This window comes from Nanorana parkeri, unplaced genomic scaffold, assembly GCF_000935625.1.
Source record: "Nanorana parkeri isolate BGI_ZX_2015 unplaced genomic scaffold, ASM93562v1 scaffold1129, whole genome shotgun sequence".
In the NCBI taxonomy this organism is placed as follows: domain Eukaryota; kingdom Metazoa; phylum Chordata; class Amphibia; order Anura; family Dicroglossidae; genus Nanorana; species Nanorana parkeri.
Window position 1 is genome coordinate 249,169 of NW_017307397.1, and position 26,226 is coordinate 275,394.

The following is a 26,226-nucleotide window of genomic DNA, read 5'->3' on the forward strand; positions in this document are numbered from 1 at the left end:
AAATGTTTGCACTGCACAAATTGAGCTTCTGAGCCATTCACACAGTGGCGGAACAATCGCCATAGCGACCCAGGCGGCCGCTATGGGGCCCGGGCACAGGGGGCCCGGTTAGGACATCCCCCTGATGCAGTGTGGGCCACTTGGGTCGCTATGGCATCTCAGGCTGCTGGCTGTCACTGGCGGCTGTGAGGAGGAACGCGCCGCTGTTCAGATCACTGACAACCTGTTAGTGATCTGTGCATAACCGCGTTCCTCCTCCCAGCCGCTCCTGAGTAAGTGACAGCCAGCAGCTGTGGAGGAGGAATCTGGGCTCGGCGTCGGCAGTGAAGGAGGTGGCGGAACCCAGTGATGGAGGAGGTGGGGCCCGTCAATTGAGGAGGCTTGGCCCAGTGGTGGAGGAGGTGGGGCCTGTCAGGGACCGTGGAGGAGGAGGAGGCGGACAGTGGATCGGGGCTGACAGGTAAGAGGGTTTGACCAGCCCCCCTGAGACCCTGCAGAGCCCACCATAGAGAGTCTACGGTGGGCTCTGCAGGGTCACTCTCAGGTGGGCTGTTTGGGTTATCTAGTGGGGCCCTGTGATTTCTAGTTACGCCCCTGCATCCACATTTTCCAACTTTGCTTCCTGGTATGGGTGACCTATTGGATTACACAGCTCCTACCTATGTTAACACTAAGCACAGTGGCAGCTGGGATCAACCAAACTTCATTGTGACTGCCAGTCGTGCACAGTCTACCCCCACATTGGTTGTATTAAAGAAGCATTGCATTCTGGGTAATTGAACCAGTCTAAGCGCATGTAATGTGACATATTGAATACGAAATATTGGAAATTCCGTGCAAATGTAAATCTACAAGCCCACATGGTGCCACTATGTCTTCTCCTCTCCTCAATGCTACAAAGGTGACCTTACTCTTTAACAACATAGGCAATAAAAAAAGCTGATTTGTCACTTTGTCTAAAAGCAATATAATAAAAAAAGGAAACCTGTACATCAGCGTTTAACATCTTTAACCCCGAGGAACCCTTCAAATAATTCCAAGGTCTTGAAGAGCCCCTGCTAAAAACAATTACACTCACAGCTCCAGGTACGTTAGCACGACAAGGAAATTGTACAGGATTTGGCATTCCTCGAGTATCTGAGTATCCAAGAGATGAAGATTCTGAACATTGTGCTGTGACTTTAGATAAGTGGTCAATGTAGATATGACCCCTCATATTGGTAGATATTGGAAACTAGTCCTCTTTGGTGGCCAATGTAGGTGGGAGATCAATTCTCAGGTGGCCACTGCTCAAGAACCCCTAAGATCCTCAGGTGGAACATTGGTTGAACCATGAAATCACAGCACGCAAAAAAAAAGTGCACGAGGGTGCTTTGGACCTTCTCTAATGAGGAAGGGCCTCGAATTCCTGAACCCCCCCATGGATCAATTCTCAGTTGGTCACTGCTCAGGGAACCCCTAAGATTCTCAGGAGCAACCCTGGTTGAGAAAGGCTGCTACACAGAGAGAAATACTGGGCTTGCTTTGCTGACCTCCTTCTGAAAATGCTGGTGCCTGGCTTGACTTTAACTAGCCAGCCTTATATAGTTACATAGTTACATAGTATTTGAGGTTGAATAAAGACATTAGTCCATCAAGTCCAACCTATTAGGATCTCATTCTAGGAGTACCTGTACCCCTGTATATTACGGTCCCTTAAGAAATCGTCCAAAAGTTTCTTGAACAATTCCACATTCTTTGCTGAAATCACTGTCTGAGGTGGAACAAACGTGAAATGAGTATGAGCTTCTGATCTTTGCCCTTGTCCTGGGTCAGTGACAATACTGAAGTTACTTGATCAGTATGATATCTAGGAAACTAGAATTTTTAAAAAGGGGTCAAGTTTCTCACATACAGGTATCTTTTAAAGCGACTCCCCTACCCTAAAAATACAAAGAATGGTCCCTGCAAGAGAGTTACCTCTCCAGTTGGCACTGAGTCCAACTTCCACCAGGGTAATCCATCCAGAAGAGTGTAAAGACTTTGCTGGAGGCTGTGTAGCTTAAACAAAGTGGAGTTTGGCCTTGTTGTCCACTTGAGAAGTAAGTCTTCTATTGCAAGGAACACTCTTCGGATATTGCAACAAGTGTCATGATCCTAAATACTGTTTGCTGCATGATCTCCAGTGCAACCCCGCCTTATGTAACGCTGAATTCCATATATAAAATATATATATATATATATATATATATATATATATAATGTACACAGAGTTTAAATATATACTGTATTAACATATACAGTATATTTCATACAGAACTGTGACTGTAAAGCCCCGTTCACATGTAGCGACTTATCCCTATCGATTTCCGCCGCGAAATCGCGTTGTTTGCCGCGCGATATCGCGAGAAGTCGCCGGCCAATGCTATTCAATGGAGCTGTCTTAGCTCCATGTCGTGCGTCGCACGTCGCGGTCGCAAGTCGCTTCTACCGGACCCTTTTTTCGGCGGATTTTTTGCGCGATTTTGCTTTTTTCCTATGGAGCCCGACGGAGAAGGTCGCGCTACCGTCGCTGGATCGTCGCTGGAACGTCGCCCCGAAAGTCGCGCTATCCCGGCCGCTGCAAAGGTATGTCGCTACATGTGAATGGGGCCTAACTGTGTGTGTGATAGGGCTTATACCAAAAACCATTAGGCACATTCACAAGGAGGGTTGCGGGGCCCCCTCCCCTATCTTTCCAATCTCCATCTCAAAAGAAATCAACTGGATACTAATTACTGTCACAATAATGATATAGAGGTTGAAGTTATATACTGTATACATTCATTTTGTACAAATGTAAAAGCTATGACTGCCTCCATAAATCATGTTGGTTCCGGGCCCCATAGCAGATGCATGGTCTGTTGTGGCTGCATTTAAATCTTTGTGTATATACAGTATGAGCTGGCTTACCTGTTGATTATAAACAGTGTTACACAGTGCATTACATAGTACGTAGAACTATTCACATCAGCCCTACCCAGGAGCTCGCAATCAAAAGTCCATATTTATTTATTACAGGTATATAGCGCCGACAATTTACGTAGCGCTTTACATAGATGGGCATTCACATCAGTCGCTGCCCTTAAGGAGCTTACAATCTAAGGTCCCTATCTCACATGCATACATACAGGGTCAATCTAGACAGGAGCCAATTAACCTTCCAGCATGTCTTTGGAGTGTGGGGGGAAACCCATAGAAGCACAGGGAGAACATGCAAACTCTTTTGCAGATAGGGATTCATACCAGGGACCCCCAGTGCTGGCAGAAGCGCTAACCCAGAGCCGTAGCTAGCTCCTTTTGCACCCGAGGCCAGAACAGAAAATTGTGCCCCCCTAACAGGCGTGTGATGTCTCCCAATGACACATGCGCAGCATCATGTGATGTCATGCGTCCCTGCCCCAGGCGGTGGAGAGCAGCAGGGATCAGAGGAGAAGCTGAAGCCTTTGCCTCTCCTCTTCTCCCTGCCGAGATGCGGTTGCGTTGGCCACCTGGTGCCCCTGTTGCCATGGCTCCCTGTGCTTGCCATGGCAACAGGGGTGAGGGGGTGCAACCACTACACCACTGTGCTCCCCGTATGACGCTCACACGAGTGAGCTTGATCTGCTGCCACGTAACCTAGCCATATGTTTTTTTTGTGTTGTGAGAACCAACAAGAGCACCTCCAGCAAAGCCATAGAAATAACATATGGGACACTGTGCACTTAGCCACAGCAACCAATCAGAATCCATCTGTGCGCGTCCTGACTTCAGTAGACACACAACGGAATGACTTTTGCCCTTTGCTCTGCTGTCTGTGCCGGCTTGGCTCTATAGTCTCCCATTGCTCGTTTCTGCTTACTGCCGGCAATTTAGAATATTTATACTGCAAACAACGTCAATATCCTCAGCTAATATTTGTTTTGCGGCTGAGCCACTAATTTAATTTCCAGTTTGTGATGTTTTATTGTGCAGATCCGAGTAGGTTCACGCAACTGCAGAAATAAAAAAGACTGCTTTATTGGGAGCTTGAAATGGCATATGGTCAGCTGACCTTTTTTTTTTTAGAAATACCTTTCCATTGAAAAAGAAGAAAAATCAACCCAGCTGGGCGACTCGGCTTTCCATTGTGGCATTCTTGTATCTGGTTATCTGTTGCCAAATCTCCGTTGTTGGAGATACACTCATCTTCTAAACGTCTCTCAATCTCAGCTATGTCAAATAAAGGCTAGCGCGTTCCCTGGTTCCGAGCACCGCCCCCTCTCTCTGAGCTCAGTGCAGCTCCGCCCACAGACACCGGTGCATTGGAGGGTAGTTTGAGATTTAATTGTAAAGCTACGTTCACATAGGCAACGGAAGCATCCAGCAGGCTCTGTCTGACCCACTGAGCTCTATTTATAAGCAATTTGCAGAGCAATTGGCACTGCGAATCTCTGTGAATGTGCAGATGGATGCACAAAACTAACGTTATTTTCTTCATTAGTCAAATGCACAATTGAATGCCATCTTGTAATACCGCATTATGGCCACTAGATGAAGCTGAGGAGCATAGGAAAATACTTATTTCCTATGCTCCTCCTATAAGTCTAATGTATTTTAGAATGTAATCTTGTAATACTGAAATGTGGCCACAGGGAGGAACACTTTTTTCCTATGCTCCTCAGCTCCACCTAGTGACCATAATCTGGTATAGGAAAACTTATACATAGAAAAGGGTAAAGTAATGGGGAAATGAATGGTTAGTATCACATTATACAGACGTATATGAGAAGGGATCAGCACAGAAGGGACAGTCTACATGTGTATGCCTTGTGCACACATAGAGAACAGGTCTATGCTAAAGAAAAAAGGCTTCTTATATGACAGGTTCCCTTTAATGTGGTTCTATAAAAAAAAATTATAAAGGTGACAGTCGGGCACAGTGACACATGAGACAACATTTCTTATTATCACAAAGATTTATTTTACCAGTAGACACCGCTCGTTTCTGCCTTGACAGACTCCTGTGCTGGACCGGGTCAGACTCCATCCCGTGGTCACTGTGCCCCTAAAGGAAAACATATTATACATTAAAGAGATGCGCTGCGTGTGTGCGGGCCACTTCCTCTATTGTCACCTATTACTAGTTCATTAACATATATATTGCTTTGCACTTGTTAAAACACAAAATGCGCCTTTTGCTGCAGTACTCACATCCTCCCCGGTGCTGCACCCTCTCCCCCCTCACCCCACCCCAGACCAACCTCTACCAAGGTCCGCAGCTGCTCACCTTCTGCGTTGAACAACGGTCCGGACTGTAATGGAAACGCCCCCCTGGGAAGCGTCATCATGCAGCCTGGGCGCACAGTACTCCTGGACTGAGCAGCGCTCACATGTCACTACTTAACCACCGCCCCATCTAGGTGGAAGGACCGTCCACCACCATATGGGAAGAGCCCCCCCCCCCCTGTCCCCTGCCTGTCCTGAAAACTGTGGGGAAAAATATATGTATAAGGGTTTTAGGAACAAACAAAAAAAGATTCAAGGGGCATCAAAAAAGAGGTCTCCAGGAGCCGTCCATCTACTAGCTTGGAGAAGGGAACAGCGGTGAGTAGGGGAGTGCATTGCCTTGCTGTATCTGTGTCTTTGGGGAGGCATGCTCGGCTTACAAGGGTGACTCTATAGGACCCTGCAAGTGAAAGGGGCTACCCTAAAACTGGAAGTCAGGGCCAGTGCTCAGGGGACCAGTGGTAAAACTTTTAACAATTAATGACCGAGAACTTTTTTTGCACATATGTTATAATCCACATTTTAGGCCTGAAAATTACTTCAAACCCCCAAACATTATATATTTTCTGAAAGCCAAGACCCTATAGAATAAAATGGTGGCAGTTGCAAATTTGTGTGTTGCACGATATTAGCATAACATATTATCAAACCAAAAAAGTTAGTAAAAAATGTCCCAAAACACAATATAAAACTCATTTTTTTATACAATATAAAAGACGAGGTTACAACGAGTAAATAGCTACCCAACATGCCCAGGTTAAAAAATTGTGTGCGTTTGTGAAATTTGTGAAAAATTTCAGTACCCAAAAAGTCAGTAGACAACGCTTTAAAAGCCCCTACAGGTCATCAGTTTAGAGATGTGCATAAATACTGGCCCTAGAATTATTGCTCTCACTCCGGCGTGCGTAGCGATACCCAACATGTGCAGCACGATCATCGTTTTCATACTTAGGAACACCCGATGCGTGTTTATGGGGGCGGGGGACTTTACATTTTTTAAAAATTATTTTTACATTTATTTTATGTAATATTATTTTTAAAAACTGTTTTTTTAAACTTTACTTTAATTGCTATCATATAGCCCCCCGTGATAGCGTATTGGTGGTGACAGGTTCTCTTTAAGGTGATGCTGGGGGTGCAAAAGACTTCTAGTGTCACCTTTACACTTTAAATAAGCTATTAAAGTGCAGATCGCACTTCGATAGCTTATTGCTGGGATTCAGGAGCCCAGCACTGACAGCTATGGGACCGGAAGTGATGTAATCTGCATCGCTCCCGGTCCCATAGTGCGGTGAGGAGATCAGTGAATGGATTATCACCGCTCTCCTCCCCAGCTTCCCGCCGGCACCTGAGATGCCGATCCTGGGTCCGCAGGAGGGGCAGTGGAGCCTGGGAAACCACGGCGGGGGTGTAAGACAAATGTAACAGAGCTAAAGCTGCCGGGAGATTGTTTAAAAGGGCCCGCTGCCAGTGACGTACTATGGTCGCAAAGGGGTTAAACATCAAGACGCAGCATCCATTGTAAGTGATTTAATATCTAAATTATTTAAGTGCCAATATACAATGTGCAGGAGAAAAAACTTGTTCTCAGATGTCTGTGTCAAATACAGCCAACCAGAGAGATATTAGAGTCCAGAACATGATACAGATTGTCATCACCCACGCACAATGAAAATACTGGAATGGGGCCGAGTCGGGTCCTGTTGACACATAACAAACAATGATTTCCCTGTGTAATAAGTGTGTCCTCTCCACTGATACATTTTATTCTTCTGTACAATCCTCACTCATCGGATGCTGGTCCGTCCATCACCAACGTGTCTTATAAATCAAATAGAACCGATTCTCTTCATCGCAGCTCCATCAGTGACCTTTACTAGACTTCCTCTGTGCGTGTCACTGGTACTTTTATCATTCACAGGAAGCACCTTGTACTCCCTGAACTTCATATCTAGTGAAATCACATGGGACAGATCAGTCTCCTGCAGTTGTCCATCTACTAGCTTTTAGAAATTCAGAAGTGAAGAGAGAGAGAGGAGGGAGAAGGGTACTGGATTCAAGGGGCATCGAGAGAAAGAGAGAGAGAGAGAGGAGGGAGAAGGGCACTGGATTTATGGGGCATCAAGAGAGAGAGAGGAGGGAGAAGGGCACTGGATTCAAGGGGCATCAAGAGAGAGAGAGAAGGGAGAAGGGCACTGGATTTATGGGGCATCAAGCGAGAGAGAGAGAGAGGAGGGAGAAGGGCACTGGATTCAAGGGGCATCAAGAGAGAGAGAGAGAGGAGGGAGAAGGGCACTGGATTTATGGGGCATCAAGAGAGAGAGAGGAGGGAGAAGGGCACTGGATTTATGGGGCATCAAGAGAGAGAGAGGAGGGAGAAGGGCACTGGATTCAAGGGGGCATCAAGAGAGAGAGAGAGGAGGGAGCATGGCACTGAATTCAAGGGGCATCAAGAGAGAGAGAGGAGGGAGAAGGGCACTGAATTCAAGGGGCATCAAGAGAGAGAGAAGAGGGAGAAGGGCACTGGATTCAAGGGGCATCAAGAGAGAAAGAAAGAGGAGGGAGAAGGGCACTGGATTCAAGGGGCATCAAGAGAGAGAGAGGAGGGAGAAGGGTACTGGATTCAAGGGGCATCAAGAGAGAAAGAAAGAGGAGGGAGAAGGGCACTGGATTCAAGGGGCATCAAGAGAGAGAGAGGAGGGGGAAGGGTACCGGATTCAAGGGGCATCAAGAGAGAAAGGAGGGGGAGGGGGGAGCGCCGTGGGGAGAGAGAGAGGAGGGAGAAGGGTACTGGATTCAAGGGGCATCAAGAGAGAAAGAAAGAGGAGGGAGAAGGGCACTGGATTCAAGGGGCGTCAAAAAAAAGAGAGAGAAGGGAGAAGGGTACTGGATTCAAGGGGCATCAAAGAGATAGAGGAGGGGGAAGGGTACTGGATTCAAGGGGCATCAAAGAGATAGAGGAGGGGGAAGGGTACTGGATTCAAGGGGCATCAAAGAGATAGAGGAGGGGCAAGGGGCACCATAGAGAGGTCTCCAGCAGATGTCCATCTACTAGCTTCTAGAAGGGAGGAGTGGTGAGCATGTGAGTGTCTTGCCTTGCTGTGTCTGTGGGGTCTATTCACGAAGCTGCCGAGGGCAGCAGAGTGAATGAAACTAGCTGATTCTGCAGGAAACTAAAAGTTTTAAGCATCAAGAACCAGCATCCATTGTAAGTGATTTAACCAGCATTAGAAATAGCTTAACAGCCTTTTGACTTTAAAGATCACCTCTTGTACCCTAAAAACGGAACAACCTCACAGTACTAAATAAATACAGACACTTCATGGTTCCTGCAAGAACCTCTGATAACCCCCAAATGAATCCCTATAAGGGATATTATTGGGGTCCTGGTAAGGCAGCGTCATTCCTTTAAAGGAGAACTATGAGGTGAGTGCTTTTCACTCACCTCATAGTTCTAGCCGACCTGTGACAATGAGACTGTCACAGGTCGGCCCAGTAGATCGGGAGGTGAGCGAACACATACCGGCGTTCCCTCACCTCCCGATCCTGTCACAGCTCTCTGCCATGACAGGGAAGGAGCTGGATTCCCCCCTTCCCGCTCCGATCCACCAGCGCTGACTGGCGGAACGGTTGGGGGAGGGGGCGGGTACAGCTGGCTCTGCCTCTAGATAGGCAGAGCCAGCTGTCACTCACGCAGCTGGGCGGATCCAGGCATAATTGTCGGGATCCGCTTCAGCTGCAGCGTCTCAGTATACCGCGAGCTACAGCTCGGGTATACTGAGCTTATGGTGACGGGAGGACGCTAGTTTGTGTCCTCCCGTTACCCTAAGGAGATCTATGGGGAAGAGCCTTAACCCCATAGTTCTCCTTTAATGTCCAATCCTACATCATAACAGGTATGTCAATGCCAGGGAGGAGGTGCCGAGGCAGCGCCATTTGTGGTGATAATCTCCCAATTGATCCCACTCACTAGAAGGAGTTTTTTCTTTATCAAGCTTGGCAATGAACAGACACTACCCTGGAATGCTGCCACATGTAACAGTTATTATCTCGTCTTTCTTATCATGGATTTTAAAGTCTTATTTCAGCCAAAACTTCTTTTTTTTTTTTAACAGACGTCACCAGCACTCCAGGGCATTCGTTTTATTGTGAAAGCTTTATATTACACTTTTTGCACGGGGACCCCACAGGGCCCCTTTCTCATGATGACTCTAATGCACCAATATAGAAAATATGAAATCAATGGGGAGTAATGGAAGCATTAATGTCTTAAAAATAAACATAACGCTATTGTCCCTGGGGAATCAAAGTGCTTACCAAACTTATGTTGGGGCGGCCATCTTGGATGCATGTAGTAGATTCAGGGCTGTCCCTATAAGGAAGGCATCTCTTTGGGTCACATGGGGGAAGATGGCAGGTGTGCCCGCTGCCTCCTTTCCCGCCAGAGCGTCCCAGGTTGCTAAGAACTCAACCATTCGTTGATTTGCGATGCTTTGTTAGGCCTCAAGCGTGGAGGAGGTCTTTGCTACTGATTGAGGAGGAGAACCAGGGAAGCTGATGGCTGCTGGAGGTGCCTGGATTGGAATGGAGCTCAGGAGCAAGTCTGGTGTCTCTCCTATTGAAGATCCCACACCCACCTATTCAGCGGTTTCTCAAATACCCAGTGCCAAATGGTGTTCCTATTGATCCACACTGGAGTACTAATAGGGACCGGTGAGTCTGGAGTCTGTGCCTATTCTACCCTGGATGTCTGGGCTCCTATACCCTCTCTCCCAGAGTGAATATGTTAATAAAGTTCATCAGCATTATACTTCTGTTCTGGATATCAGCTCTGTGGGTCACTAGAAGAGGGCGGTCAATGCTATTGGGGCAGCAGATTGCTGCAATCCCTAGACAGGCTATTGATGGCTCGGGTTATTCTGGCGGCTCTTTCGGGGTTGAGCGCTACATTACTATCAGAGGTCAGGGTGGCCCTGATACACCAATAAGGAAAACATGAAATCAGTGGGAGGTAATGGAGGACTCAGGGGGTTATTCACAAACCTGCCCTGCTTCGGCTGTCACTTCAGGTTAGTTGAGCCGAAGCATATGCCTTCGGCTGCTGTATGGGCTATAGTGAATAGCCCGTACAGCAGCCCTTTATTTCGGCTTAACCGAAGGGCTCCGGCGGCTGAAGAGAGCCGAAGGATCAGCCAAGCTGCGGCTGGATCCTACGGGTCCTCTGTGAAAAGCCCCCTTAATGTCCAAAAAATGAACATACTTTTGTCAAATTGTTGTTGGGTCAGCCATCTTGGATGTGTACAGCAGAATGTCATACTAGGGCCAATTTAGACAGGGGCCAATTAACCTACCAGTATGTCCTTGGAGTAAAGGGAGAACATGCAAACTCCATGCAGGTAGTGCACTGGCCAGGATTCGAACCAACAATTCATGCCATCATTTATGAGCTTCTCAGGGTCAACTACTCAAGGCAGCATAGTGTGACAGCAATGAAAAACAGAAGCAACTTGTTTTTCAGGTTTTGTCACCTTTGTGGTCTCCTCTCAGCATTTCCAGACTCTCTGTCTTACATCAATTTGTGATCATTGCTGTGCACTGCCCTCTAACCACCAGAATTTACTGTCACAGGTCAGGTTGGCTCTAGAGCCTCGCCGGGTCTCTTTCTCAAGACAACATAGTGACGGCAATGAGAAGCGAAAACAATTGATATATACAGAGTGGGAACTAGTAAAACACCAGATCAACCCCCAGAATGACGTCACAATGACCTTGTAAGCCAGCCAAATAATAATAATGAAGTTAAGTTAAAAAAAAAAGTAAATAGCATAACTTAAATAACACGCCCAAATATTTTTTGAAGGCCCTGTCCCCATGTACACCCACATACTAACACAGACATGCGTCAGGTGCGCTTACGTATGAAAGTGATGATTGTGCCACACATGTTAGATATCGGCATGTGTGCCAGAGTGAGAGCAATCATTCTAGGGTCAATATCCACACGTAACTCTAAACTGATGACGTGTACAGGCTTTTAAAGCTTTGCCTATGGACAATTTGGGGCACCATAGTTTTTCACCGTTTCACGAACGCACAATTAAGCTTGGCATGTTGGGTTTCTATTTACTCAGCACAACCTCATCTTTTACACCTTACAAAATAATAAATAATAAAGTGTATTTTCTACTGGAATTTTGGGTTTGATAAAGAGTTGCGCTAATATCATGTGACATTAATAGAAAAAAAATGCAGCTAACAACAGTTTTTTCTCCAGGGTATCTGCTTTCAGGAAATATATCATTCTGGGAGGGTTTCACAAACGGCTCTGGCAGCGAAAGAGTAAGGAGATAGGATGTAGATTTTAGTGCAGAATTACATTTTTGGTAGTTAAATAGAACATTTTCATAGATATCTGTACATCAGACCAAAAGGAGGGACAACTGAGGAGGAAAGAGGAACAACTGAGGAGGAAAGAGGGGCAACTGAGGAGGAAAGAGGAGCAACTGAGGAGGAAAGAGAGGCAACTGAGGAGCAAAGAAGGAAGGACAATTGAGGAGGAAAGAGGGACAACAAAGGTGGAAAGAGGGACAACTGAGGAGAGAATAAGGACAACTGAGTAAGAAAGAGAGATAACTGAGGAGAAAAGAAGGACAACTAAAGAGGAAAGAGGGGCAACTGAGGGGGGAAGAGGGACAACTGGGGAGGTAAAAAGCACAACTGAGGAGGAAAGAGAGACAACTGAGGAGGTAAGAGGGACAACAACTGAGAAGGAAAGAGGGACAACTGAGGAGGAAAGAGAGACAACAACTGAGAAGGAAAGAGAGACAACAACTGAGAAGGAAAGAGAGACAACAACTGAGGAGGAAAGAGGGACAACTGAGAAGGAAAGAGAGACAACAACTGAGAAGGAAAGAGAGACAACAACTGAGGAGGAAAGAGAGACAACAACTGAGGAGGAAAGAGAGACAACTGAGAAGGAAAGAGAGGCAACAACTGAGGAGGAAAGAGAGACAACTGAGAAGGAAAGAGAGACAACAACTGAGAAGGAAAGAGGGACAGAGGGATTTGGGTGCAAACAAGGATCAATCTGAAGGTACTGTATAATACAGCAGCTAAACAGCTAAAACAAAGTCCATATATCCTGATACTACACAACCCAAGCACCTGTAACTCACCTCTCCATTCTACAAAGTCCTTGGACAGCGTGAGAAGGCAAAAAAAGATAGACGTGTAAATCAGATGATATTTTTGTTAGCCTAATCCTCACATTATACTGAACTAAACTCATTTCTATCTACAATGGTGCAGACATTCACCACAGCTGAAAAGTTCCAAGAACAGAATGAAAGTAAAGCATTCAATGTAAATGTCACACGCTGGGCAGCCCGGTTCCATTGCAAACACAACCGGATGTGTCTAATAAACCAATGTGTTAAGTACAGTAACCCGATAATTGGTGATCATCTGGCATTGGGCTGTCTATATTGCTGATGCGATCGGCTGCTTTGGATCATTGTTCAAAGAGTTATAGAGTTTTAGAGCAACTTAAAGTGACACTAAACTCAGAAGTTAAATCTAAAAAATACATTCAAGTACCTTAAAGGAGAACTATGGGATTAAGGCTTTTCCCCATAGTTCTCCTTAGGGTAACGGGAGGACACAAACTAGCGTCCTCCCGTCACCCTAGGCTCAGTATACCGCGAGCTGTAGCTTGCGGTATACTGAGAGACGCCGCAGTATACCGCGAGCTACTGCTCGCGGTATACTGAGACGCAGCAGCTGAAGCGGATCCCGGCAATTATGTCTGGATCCACCCAGCCGGCTCTGACAGCTGGCTCTGCCTATCTAGAGGCAGAGCCAGCTGTACCCGCCCCCTCCCCCGTCCGTTTCGCCAGTCATCGCTGGCGGATCAGAGCGGGGAGGGGGGAAATCCAGCCCCTCCCCTGTCACGGCAGAGAGCCGTGAAGGGTTGGGAGGTGAGCGAACACGGGTATGTGTTCGCTCACTTCCCGATCTACTGAGCCGACCTGTGACAGTCTCATTGTCACAGGTCGGCTAGAACTATGAGGTGAGTGAAAAGCACTCATCTCATAGTTCTCCTTTAACTATTAACAAAAAATGTATCTTATGTGTGTATCACTCGGCTGTAGATCCTCCAATCATCTGTGAATTGGTGCTGACACTGTCCTTCCTTCTGGAGGGGGGCTACTTTTGTTCCACATGGTCCCTGTGTGTGTTGTAAAGTAGTCACCGCTCCAAGCTCCCATGATGGACTACAATCTCACATTTAGTTTACTAATTTACTAACATATGCCTGCTTCTCGGCTGAGCCGCTCAGGCGCCTTTGGCTGCTGTACGGGCTATAGTGAATAGCCTGTGCAGCAGCCCTTCGGTTCGACTGAACTGAAGAGCTCCCGCAACCGAAGCAAGCTGAAGGCTCAGCCGAAGCTACGGCTGGATACTTTGGCAGCTTTGTGAATTACCCTATTAATCATTTTTGCATTGGAACCTGCAGAGCATTGCAACAGTGATCAGGGGCAATGACCAGACTCCCGCAAACTCTTCCTCCAAACCTCAGATCTGTATGGACTTTCAGTTATGGGGCTGGAGGTGATCAATGGACTAAAGCTGCATTGACATCATCTCACTTGTGCTCCTTTGACATTTACAAGTCTCTCTGCCTCAGTGGCAGGTGGAATTTATAGTTTTTTTATTCAGAGTTCTCAACACAGAGTGCGGCAGTCTGGCTCTTCAGCGGTCTAGAACGCTCCCTGCTGAATTGGCTCTGCTCACATTTACTCCTTGCCCTGGCACCACCCTGTAGTCTCTCCATCATACACCTCCCGGCTGTGGATGAATCTCTGAGTCTGTCCCCTCCCTCTATCATCCATGTTGTATAATGAACACGTACACTGCTGGTTCCAAACAGCTAAAATCAACTTTTTTGTTCCAGCACAAACAATTTGAGGCTTCATTATACAACATGCTCATATCATTGGAAGCATTTTGTGACATTGGTTTAATAAGTACGAAAAAAAACCCCTGTGGATCCTGCCAGAAATCCAGTGACCTCCAAGAGTGGCGTAACAAGGGGGGTACGGGGGGTCCTGCCCACACCCGGGTAACACAGTCATTTTGGTGTCACCCCCTCTGAAAAGTCAGGCAGTCGGTCATGGAGCGAGAGCTCGACAGTGTCAGGAGAGAGGAGGGGACTCGGTGGCATACCTTATCCTGCCGGGTGAATGTCCCCTCCTCTCTCTGCCAGCGTCCATCACCAAGATGGCCGCCGGCAGGTATCACCAAGATGGCCGTGCATGTGCGGTGACGTCACGGCGGGGTGTCACCCGGTATCCACTCTGGATGACATCTGGCCTCGGGGCGCCATTGACCTCCAAACGTCTTGTGCTATCTGCCTCTGCTGGACTCTCATCAGTTATCATTGTTCCCTGTTCTCTCTGAAAACTACAGAAAACCTCCCTCATGTTGTGGAGAAGAGAGAGAGGGTGTTTTTTTTAGTTGCAACACGTCTTTCACTAGGGTAACAATGCTGCTTCTCCACACATATAGTACAATGAAGGAGCATGGTCACCCTTGGACTGGCAGGATCACCAGGGTCAAAAAAGAAAAGTAATGCAGCCCCCCACTTTTAAGGTCTGGTAAGATGAATTCCGTTACATTTTTGGTCTTGGGTGTATGTCTACATTACGGGTGGTGGGCGAAAGAGTGGCTCAGGAAAAAAAAAATCTGCTTTGCTTTGGGCCAACATCTGTTTTATGACCACACAAAAAAGTCCTGAAACTCAACTTTCCGCCTTGCCGCACGTTTTAATTACTGCAGGATGTCTTATTGTTATATGAGATATTTTTTTCCAGCGTAGCCCAAACATCGTGGATAAGCAATTATTGAGGTCGTAAATCTCATAGCCATATATAGAAAAATGTGGAGTCCGGGGTTCTGACTCTGAAGTGAGCCAAGTGATTGGATTTGATTAAATTATCTGCTACGGAGAAGGCAGCAGAGTAGATGCCAGTCTGACATTCTTTTGGAAATGCGTTTGGTCGTTGATGAAAACAGTCTGAAGGTTTTGGGACCCCATTCCGAGCAGAAGAAATGTAGCTGTCACTTCCATCATTGATGAGATATGAGATATGGAAATGACACAAAGGAGCCAGGGCTGGCAGAGAAAAGATGCCTAGGAGCTCAGGACAGGGCACCCATTAAAGTCTAATTGAAGTGTATGTAAACCCCAACAATAAAATTCTCATATTTGCTTCTTTTTGGTCTCTTAAACATACCAATAAAAGCATTTTGTTCGATCTGTTTGATAAATGTGTAGCACCCTGTAGGCAGGAGTGCTTAATAAAGTTTGTATTGTCAGATTGTAATCAGTCTGATGCTGATTGGTTTCCCCTAATCAGTCTGTCATCGTTTGCATCTGTCTGCTGTTGTGTGTATCCTGGCCACAGGGCAGAGCAACCAAAGAGAAATTGCTATGAGGAGGCATGTCTCCCCAGCCAATCGCTAGGAGGTTTTTACGGCCAGTGGTGCATGCTGGGAGAGGAGATAAATACTTGGGATGGACCATGTGAGCTTTCTCTTCCTCCCCTGCCTGGGGGGGAGGCTGATATGGACTGTCTGATTTGGCTAGGCCTAAAGCCTGGGGACTAGCCATATGCTTGCACTGAGGTCTGGGGCCTAGTGGCTACTACTGATATCAAAAATGAAGATGACCAATGACTTCTAATTCAAGTGCTGCTCGACCGGGTGCTCTACACACAGCTTGCCATGTCTGGCTTAAAGGTCCTAGTCTGTGATGGCAGCAGTTATTCTGTCCCATTGCTTAAAGAAGTCTACACCAGCTTGGATGATCCTGACCCTGTACCTCTCTACCTGAAGTTGGCTGATAAAGGTCTTCAGCTTCATACCTTCAGTCTGTACTTTACTTTTATCGGTCACCATGGAGGGTGGTGAGTGCTAATGGGCAGTCAGAACCTGGATCCCCTAGACATGGCTATAATGGATGACCCACCTTTTCTCTGCAGCTCCTTAGGAGGTGTGCTACAAATGCCAAAAAAAATAAATGGTGATCCTGTGGGGATGAGCTCAGGTTCGAACCGAACCCCGTCCGAACCTGAGCTCCTGCGAACATACCATGGGCACATCCACCCAATCAGCTGCAGGTTGAGTAATGTCTGCAAACAAAGGGGTGGAATACCTGGGCTGACATCATTGACCTTATATGGCCACACAGCCATATTAGGTAAATGTAATTTACCAAATATAGGCATGTCTCCATATAAGGTCAATGATGTCACTGCATCCTGGTAAAAGTGAATGTAAACCCGAAAAATACATTTCTCATATTTGCTTCCTTTTGGTCTATTAAATATACCAATGAAAGCGTTTTGTTAGATCTGTTTGATAAATGCAAAAACAAAATGTTGATCCTTCCAAAAAATTGAGCTTAGGTTCAGACCAAACCCAACCAGAACCTGAGCTCCTATGAACAAGGAAGTGCCAAATATAGGTATGTCTCCATATAAGGTCAATTACATCACTGCATCCCACCCCTTTGCTTATGTCAAGCTACAGGCATGGAAAACCCCCGCCCACAGTTGATTGGGCGGCACAGACGGAGCTTTCTTCTTGAGGAAGGAAGTCCTTCCGGGTTTGTTGGAGCTCAGGTTCGGACCGGGCTCGGTACACTGTGCCTGTTCTGTACTCTTTTACGTTACATCATTCCCAGCTATTTTTATGGACTACTAAACACCTCCTCTGGGTTGGGCTCTGGGCTCCTGAATCCTTATCCATGTGAGTTGATATCTTCCTGTGCCTTTGCTACACTCATATCGGTTACATTGTTCAAAGCTATCTCTGTGGACTGGAGGAGACTATCTCCCCTGTATGTTATATGGAAGGTGGGATGTTCTGTAGTCCTGTCCTAGGGTGACAACGCTGCTCCTATATAGATACAGTACAGTGAGTAAGCATTGTCACCCTAGGACAGAAAGTTTGTTACTGGCAGCTGAAAAAAAACCAAAACAAAAAACGAATGCAGCCACCACATCTAAGGATGGATAAGCTGCAATATATTAAATTGTTGCGATTTAAGTATACTTTAAGGTCTTTATCCTGTACGGAGTATGGCAGGTTTCACTACAAGTTTAAAGTAGGCAGTACATTCAAGTAGTAGTGTTACACCCAACCTATCAATGCACCATCCTTGATGCCAGTGACATGACATAAATGAACAGGAAACTGACAAAACAGAAATAGGAGCTGCCATTGTTATTTTTGAAGGCTTAAACTTTAAGGATTCCAATTATAACCAATTCCCAGAGCCATTTGGCCTATGAATCTTTCTCAAAATTCGTTCTGTGCGAATTGAAGCAAAAAAAGACGTTCTTACATATACTTTCTTTTTAGGTCGAATGTATATAATGTAATACTGCATTATGGCCACTAGATGGAGTTGAGGATCACAGTTAATAAATACTCCTCATCTCCATCTAGAGGCCAAAATGCAGTATTACAATTATTAATTCAACCTGAAAATATATATCTGGGTCTATTCACACAAAACCAACGTTCAGCAAGATTCGTAGGGCCCTGTGAATTGGTTATAAACCTACTTCATGCTCTAATGACTCACTGAGCATATTAGATGTTCTGATATGTCCACGTTGGCTCCAGGTCATTGACACCCCAAGAAGGACCTGGACCTTGTGCTCTCCAAAAAAAAATCAGCAATGACAGATTCCATATTTCTGTCCAGAGAGTTTCCATTTAATATTGGTTCAGCCCTTCAAATTCATGCCTACATTGTGTAATCGTGACAACCCAAAACCATGCTGGGTCACCTTACATGTTACAATCTGGCCATACAAGTTTTTTTTTTTTGAAAAATCTTTTTATTCATTTTGCATAGTAAACAGTTACATTACATTACAGTAACATTCGGGCACCAACATAGCACCCCATTCACACACAACAGTGTATACATTACGGCATAACGTATGCCAACAACCTTAAAGGACCATGCAAGGTCCAATAACTAACCCTCTGACCATAACCCTCCCCCTCCCCTAGGCACAGGCCATACAAGTTTATTGAACTTTAGATTTACCAAAACTGTGCAACATGAGCACCTACCTAACCTAACCAATCAGTCTGTACCCCAGTCAGGCCAACCCTTGTATTACATAGTTTTTGGTAGATCCAAAGGAGATTCTACAATCAGATTGGGACGTGTGTGGTGAGCTTTACACTGGGAGGGTTGTATCTGTTTGTGATAGGACCATTTTGTGTTACTCATTGACACTCACCAAATGAGACAATATCTGTGAGAAGCCCCATGATTCCGGAGTCCCATTAGTTGGCGTCACCCCAGCCGCCATCAGCGTCAAGATAAATATCCACACGAAATGCATCTTGTGTCTCATGCCACAAATCTGAAACAAAAGGAGGAAAATTATTAATTTTGGAGGAAAAATCATTTTTGGTTGCCATTATGAATGAAAGGTTTTTAATCATCAGCCCAGCCATACGCTGGGTGACTGCCATTCACACAGCATGCCCACCACTAGATGGAGTCAGGGAGAATAGGATTTCCTATGCTTCTTGAGTCTATCTAGTGGTGGGAATGAAGTTTTATAGAGAAATCATATCAAAGTATCACTCAGATGTGAATTATCACCACATGGTTAACATGTGCTGGTATGTCATAAAACCTATAGGTGTGAACAGGCCCTCACGGGTGCTTCCATGACACTGGTTTCGCAGGGCCTTCTGGATTTTTTAAAGAGAAAGCCCAGCACTTGTTTTCAATAAGACATGTAAGATGTGGAAAAATTTGGTTCGGTACGGATATTTCGTTATTTCGGGATTCGGATACGAAATTTAATCCGGTCCGGGTTTCGGATTTGGGCGTAAACCGAATTTTAGTTGGTTTCGGATGAGTTTTTGAATATTCGTTGCAAATACCACAGAAAACCATCTACAGGTATTAATACTAAAGCTGAATCTCCTAGACCCGAATTGCATTTGGGATCCGAATTTCCGAATTGCATTGGGGAGCTCCTGAATGCCATTCGGGTCTAGGAGTCTCGGCTTTAGTATTATATGTATATACTGTATATGGCTCCCATGTTGCTGTAACGAAAATTCGTGTTCAGACCCATTCGGATGCATCAAACCGAAAAACACATCTGATTGGCCAGAAAAGTCACATGTCCGATTCAGTTTAGTTTTTGAACGAAATTCGGACGGGATCTGAAATTCGTAAACGGAAATTCAGATTTGAACACATTCGGATGCACTGGGATTCGGAAATTCGGATGTGCCAGAATTTCAGAAAATTTGTACGAATTTGGATTCGGAACGAAACGAATCGCACATGTCTATTTTCAATATCAGCTTTTCTCTAATGGCAAATCCATACAAAAAAAAGCAGAGGGAAGAGAGGGAGTGCATTTCCTTCCTCTGACTTATTCAGCTGTGTGTGTAATTTGAGTTTCAGTTAATCAGCTCAGTGTAAGCATCACAGACTTTTTTTTTTTTCAGCAAGAGTTTAAAGTTTTCCTGGTGAACATTCGAAAACCAACCGAGATCCCCGTGGTAAATCTGAAATATTCATATGCAATACTTTATATTAAGCTCATTAAATAATAAACCATATTAAAGTTTGTTTGTTTTTTCTGTCCTAAATATAATGGTGGGAAAAATCTAGAAAATGTATGAAAAGCTAGACGCGCTGTATATTTCCATCCTGCTACGAGTTCTGAGCCATTTATGTCACACCGTGGGGTAGACACAATTAAACGGACAGGATTCAACATCTCACCCAGCTGATCTATCAGATGTCAGGACATTCCGAGGCCAGACAGAGCTCATGTAAACGAAAGATCAGAGCCGTTTAAACATTGCCTCCCCGGAGTGTGACTTTAATCTCTATAGACTGATCCATGATGTCCAAAGACAGCTCAATATACAACACCTGACTTGTAGGAGCAAAGGAAAGGTTTACTGATTGAAGCCAAACCTGCGTCTTATCAGACATACGTATATACATTCTTCCATGCCTTCCACTGGCTTTTCACTGGTGTCTATGGCTAAATGTTCCCAAAATATGAGATGACAGCTGATCTTTGTCTATAGATGCTCTCTGTTGGTTGCTGTTTTGTGGAAAAGCCCAATTGGACAAGTTGTAAATTTTGCCCCTTCACTATTGTTCCCCCCTAAGGCAGCCTTTCTAATTCAACGTCGTCTGGAACCTCAGGTCAGAGTTGCTCCAGAGGTTGCTAGGGGTCCCTTGAGAGACAAGCAATTTCTGACTCTCAGATAAGTAATCACTGACACCAAAGATCTTTTTAGCTAACTATGACCATCAATATAAGAAGCATTCTCCCATTGACCACCAATGTAAGGAGCATTCTTCCCATTGACCACCAATGTAAGGAGTATTTTTCCCAGGGACCACCAATGTGAGGAACAATCTTTTTACTGATCACCAGTGAAGGTTGCTATCTTCCTACTGACCACCAATGTAAGGAGCATTCTTCCTATTGACCATCAATGTAAGGAGCATTATTCCTTCTGTCCACCAATGTAAGGAGTATTTGTCCCAGAGACCACCAATGTAAGGATCATTCTTCCCACTGATCACCAATGTAAGGAGCATTTTTCCCAGAGACCACCAACGTGAGGAGCAATCTTTCCACTGATCACCGACCAATGTAACATTCTTCCCACTGACCACCAATGTAACATTCTTCCCACTTACCACCAATGTAAGGGGCATTCTTCCCACTGACCACCAATGTAAGGGGCATTCTTCCCATTGACCACCAATGTAAGGAGAATTATTCCCTCTGTATACAAAAAGCTCAGTTTCTTCCTCTTGGGAAAAAAAATTATACATACTTCCTGGTTGCTCAGCCATTATACTTAGAACACTTTGAAATCTCTGCATTTTAATGTCCTGCATGTGTCTGTAGCAATCTGTCTGTGTTATTTGGGCCGGGATTAATATAATAAACAAAGTTTCCATATACTCTGATTGTGTACGGTTGAACTTTAGTTTCACCACATTTTTCACAATGCACTACGTCCTCCCCCTGATGAAGCCTGGATTTGGGGGTGAAACATGTTGAGTAGTGGGCATTCACTTTGCCACTTTGATTATTAACCAAAACAGGCAGAGGCATACCACAAATTGACACATGGAAATTTAGAAAAGGATAACAGTCCTTCATAAATAGAAAAAGATAGGCAGAAGGACATAGACTGGTGATCGGCAGCAATGTGGATGGAGATGGAATGCTTGAGCTGTAGTATATGAATATAGAAGGTTCATAGCACTTGTACTCTATAGCCTAGACCAGTGGTGGCGAACCTTGGCACTCCAGCTGTTTTGGAACTACAAGTCTTATGAGGCATTGCAAGGCTCTGACAGCCACAGACATAACTCCCAGAGGCAGATGCATGTTGGGATGTGTAGTTTTGGCACAGCTGGAGTGCCAAGGTTTGCCACCACTGGCCTAGACAGAAACATTGAATGATCAATAGTGTGATAGAAGTAGAAGCTCTCATCAGACAGCAAATGAGCATTGAAGTCATTACATGAAACCAGAAGTGGCTCTCTTTCGATAGGAGTTTATAACTAACTTATGTCTCTTCTGCAGGAAACACGTTGGGTGTAAGGTTGAGGAAAAGAGTATTTATTTAAATCATTTCATTATTAAGCAATAAAAGTGAAATTTCAATGTCTAGGTGGGTTGGATGTGCGAGGGAGTAGAGAGCATCACCTCCGCGAAAGTGAATGACCTGCTCTGCCCAGTAGTATGGTACATCACTACTGTACACCTAAGGGTACCCCTCGCCCCAGGGTCACCAGATCTACTGTCCTCATTGGACGATTACCCATCTATTCCCGTTCTGGTGACAACCCAAAAGTTGTGATTTGCTTTCCCTTTTCAGCGATAACGGTCACCAGGACAAATAGACAGGGTGAATCTCCTTAACGGGGCACAGACAGCGATAAAAACCTAATAGAGGTTCCCTCTCCACTCCATCCAAAACTAAGAAAAAAGTGTTGGCTTCATTTGCACTTGAAATAGGAATTAAATATCTGTGGAAAACCGAAGGGCCATAGTAGAGTGCCAGCCATGTTATCTTGGGCTGTGTAGTCAGTGGCCTCTCCACATATATATATAGTTAGCAGGTTTCTTGGTTACAGGGAATTAGTTTGCTCGTCTGTCATGTGTGGTTCAGAGACTAGTTCAGAGACAAATCATTCAACAAACGTTGTCACTGTTGTTAACAGCTCATAAAAGCTTTAAATCCTCATTAAAAACAGAGTGTCTCCAGACGGATCAGCCGCTTGGCACAATCTCAACGTAAGGAACGTATTGCTGGAAAAACAGATTTTTTGCTTCAGGCCACCCAACCCTAGTTGGATTAGAACCCTACATGCGTGAAGACAGACATACAGTATCTGTACAATGTGATCATTTGGGTAAATGCCTTACCTATGGGTCATGCTGGGGGGGGGGGATTGGGTAGCCAAAAGTCTAGAATTCCATGTCCGCGCAACGGAAATCACAGAAGACAATGGCACTTTATGTAAGCGAAGGCGGCCATATTGGGGACAATCGATGCGAGAGACACTACAAATTCCAGCTCTGCTTATCACATAAAACAGTTTATTCTGATAACAGTATATAATGAAAGCTGAACTCCAGATATAATGCTGGACAAACAAGGTACGATTACGGTGAAACGTGTCGGTGGAAGAGGTCCCAGGCAGGTCCAGGACAATCAAGTTGAACTTTCCTGCAGTGCATTCGGCCTTTTCTTCTTCATAGACTTTAGTGAATCATGGGGCAAAGGATGACCCCCCTCCAACGGTTGGCACCCGGGTCTTTAGAAGAGTGACCTGACCTGGGGCTTGGGAGCAGCCTACCAGGTTGACTTTTGTTCCAGCAGCATCATTGGGCTTATAGGTTTTCTATGATATTTTCACTAAAAGAACAAAAAGAGCGCACTGGCCCTGTGCAAAATCTTCAATAAAACTTTATTAAAGAAGACCTCCGGCAAAACTGTTCTTAGCCCTTGTAGTAGGGGTGCCGCCGCACTGCAAGGGTTAAGTGCTCGTATTTGTCTAGGTGCTAAAATAAAAAAGTGATGCTCACCTGATCCACTGAGCCGGCTTGCTCTGAGAACAGTGCCTGGAGCCTCTCTCCCCCTCCGCTGCAGCAGTCTAAGGTCCCTATGTCATCATGTACAATACACTGTGTAAAGGACGTGATGATGCCAAGGGACATACCATTGCTGCAGCAGAAGAGACAGGCAGCAGGGACAGGTCTAAGAGCAAGACGGCTCCAAGAATCGGGCGAGTATAACTTTTTTATTATTGTTTGAAGATTTCCTTAGTCCGGAGAGAGCTGAAAAGCCGAGAACACTTTTGTCCAACTGTGGTCCTGTTGGAGTATGTGAATGAACTTTGGACAGTCAAAAGGGCCATCCCTATAATGAAGCAACATAAAGTGGTTGCCTCAGGCAGCATCTCATTAGGGCACGTTGGGTGGCAGCAGGGGTGCCCACTGCCCCCTTTCCAGCCGGAGCGTAACATGCTGCTAAGAGATCAGCAACCTGTCATGCTCTGGCCGGAATTCTTCTGGCAACCAGTCAGCTGGACGGGACGCCAGACAGAGGTGCCTTCCCCCTCCACAGACCTGCACCTCCAGCACCCAATCTCAACCTGCACCACCACAAACCCCCCTGCCTTCCCCCAGACGTGCACCGTCAGCACCCAGCACTGTACTCCAACCTGCACCGCCAGCAAACCCCCCCGAGCCCTCCCTTGACCTGCACCCATGGCTGGAGTAAGAGTATCATGGGCCTGATGCTGTCGGTCGGTCGGACAGGAAGCAACAGTTACAGGCGGCTGTCTAATTAGGCCACCACTTACTACTTGCTGGGGCTCAAGGGCCACCTAATATGCCTGATTAGAAAGCCACCGGGCCTATTTTTAGTTGTTGGTTCGGAGCTGGTGCTCCAGTAGCCCCTATATTAATATTAATCTGGCCAAGCCTCCATTAAAAGGATTGTAGGGACATCTTACCACCATTAGGGTTGTATCCTGTAGTACTTGAGTGCTGGTTGCGAGCAATTTGGTACATGCAGCACCTGATTATTGTTTACAGGGAGTGCGTTTTAAATGGATTCTGCATGGCAATTCCAGCGATTCTACGACACACCACTAAGTTGAATTTGATCTCAGTAAATAGTAGTTATACTGTACATTTGCATGGAACTAAAGTGATGTTGCAAAACTGTTGCGTGTAAACCCAACAATTATGTCTGTTATGAAGAGCATGTCAGCTGTCGAAGGATCACTTCACAGCCATGAAATTCAGAGACATTTCAATGAAACGCGTCCAAACCTTCATACATCAGAGTGACAGCAGCCTCCGCTCTTCTGTGACTTCCCTTGTGTCATGACACTTTGTTCCAGTCTTGCCGGCATTCCAAGAAAAACAAGAGCGGACAGGTCACCATCCCCATTTATCTCCTGGAACGAGCTGTACTGAGGCGAATAATTGGCAGTCAATGCGTCTAGCGTTGTTCTGTCCTCCACAATGCCCCCTGACGCATTTCTGCCAATAGCCGCCATTCTAGGCAGCCTCTGAACACATAGTAGCCCTTCTGGTCCACTCTGTATTTTTATTTCACTATTCCAGATGACCATCAGGTAAGTCTGCTATGAGCCAAGGTAGAGCAGCACAGCTGCATTTAGCTGAAATGGTGAAACTGAATTGCAACTGAACTATAAAAAGTGAAAATTCCCCAGCACATTGCAAAGCAGTGTTCAGATCTGATACAAATCTGCCCCTTTCCTTCCGCATACCTGTAGACCCTGCACGACTTGTCTGCAAAAACCTTTAGGGGATCCCCCCCCCCCCCCCTCCATCTTGGCTAAACAGCAGGAAGGATGGGCCGGACGTTAGACGTTCCTACAAACTGTGCCCATGCCTGGTGTGCTCCGTCTTCCTCTAACAGCAGTGGCTGAGCATGGACGCAGCAATCCAAAACTAAAAAAAGTTTTGACTTTATGTACACATTACCACCTGAGGATTGTGAACATAATATATCCTTTAAAAACGTCAATAACATTTGTAGGACATCTGCAAGGTCCAGCTCTTCTCTCTGCCCCCCCCGCCCCCATTCCACCCTGGTCACTATTATTGGCAATTACTGGCTTTTAAAATGAAGCTGCTCCTGTGTAAAATGACTACCTCCCTCAGTAGGGATCCCCCAGGGCTCTGTCTTCGGACCCCTTCTATTCTCTATCTACACCTCCTCCCTTGGCCAGCTAATAACACCCCATGGCTTCCAATACCATCTCTATGCCAATGGCACTCAAATCTGTCTCTCTACTCCCCAGCTCGCCCCCTCAGTCTTATCACGCATCACTAAGTTACTAACTGACCTATCTGTTAAGCCGACTCCATGCTGATTGGCTGGGAAGCAGGTATCCCGGCCAATCAGCATTGAGCCGGCCAAACATAGAGCTGGCTTCCTGGGAATAAGGAAGCCGGGCGGTGTTCCATTACCCGCTCCCCGGCTTCCTGATTGCCCAGGAAGACGGCTCAATGCCAGCAGAAGCACCAGTAGCGGTACTCGGTATCGTCCAGTACCGACAGCAAAATATCGGTACTCATACTCGATACCGAAAAACCGGTATCACGGGATCCCTAATTGAAACCAAGTTGAGCGTTGTAGCACTTAGGCATTCGAGCTACACAGTGCTCAGGTGTGAATGGGGACCTTAAACCAGTTTGTAATATGTATCTTATTTATTTTGATCAGCCCTTTAAGCATGTATCATTATTTAGCTACTTGATACTTTGTTACATATTATACTCTATATACACTATACTAACAATATACAATATACAG

General features: G+C 45.6%; 1 protein-coding gene across 1 annotated transcript in view; it reads right to left on the minus strand.

The window, feature by feature from the left end:
- Nucleotides 1-24,940, minus strand: part of LOC108796547 (adhesion G protein-coupled receptor F5-like) — an 81,120-nt gene extending 56,180 nt beyond the window's left edge. The window contains exons 1-3 of the mRNA XM_018568042.1: nt 24,719-24,940; nt 18,591-18,716; nt 16,295-16,457 (exon numbers count right to left, since the gene is read on the minus strand). Of these exons, the coding sequence (XP_018423544.1) occupies nt 16,295-16,457; nt 18,591-18,716; nt 24,719-24,940 (511 nt within the window). The remainder of the gene's footprint in view (nt 1-16,294; nt 16,458-18,590; nt 18,717-24,718) is intronic.
- Nucleotides 24,941-26,226: the final 1,286 nt, after the last annotated feature.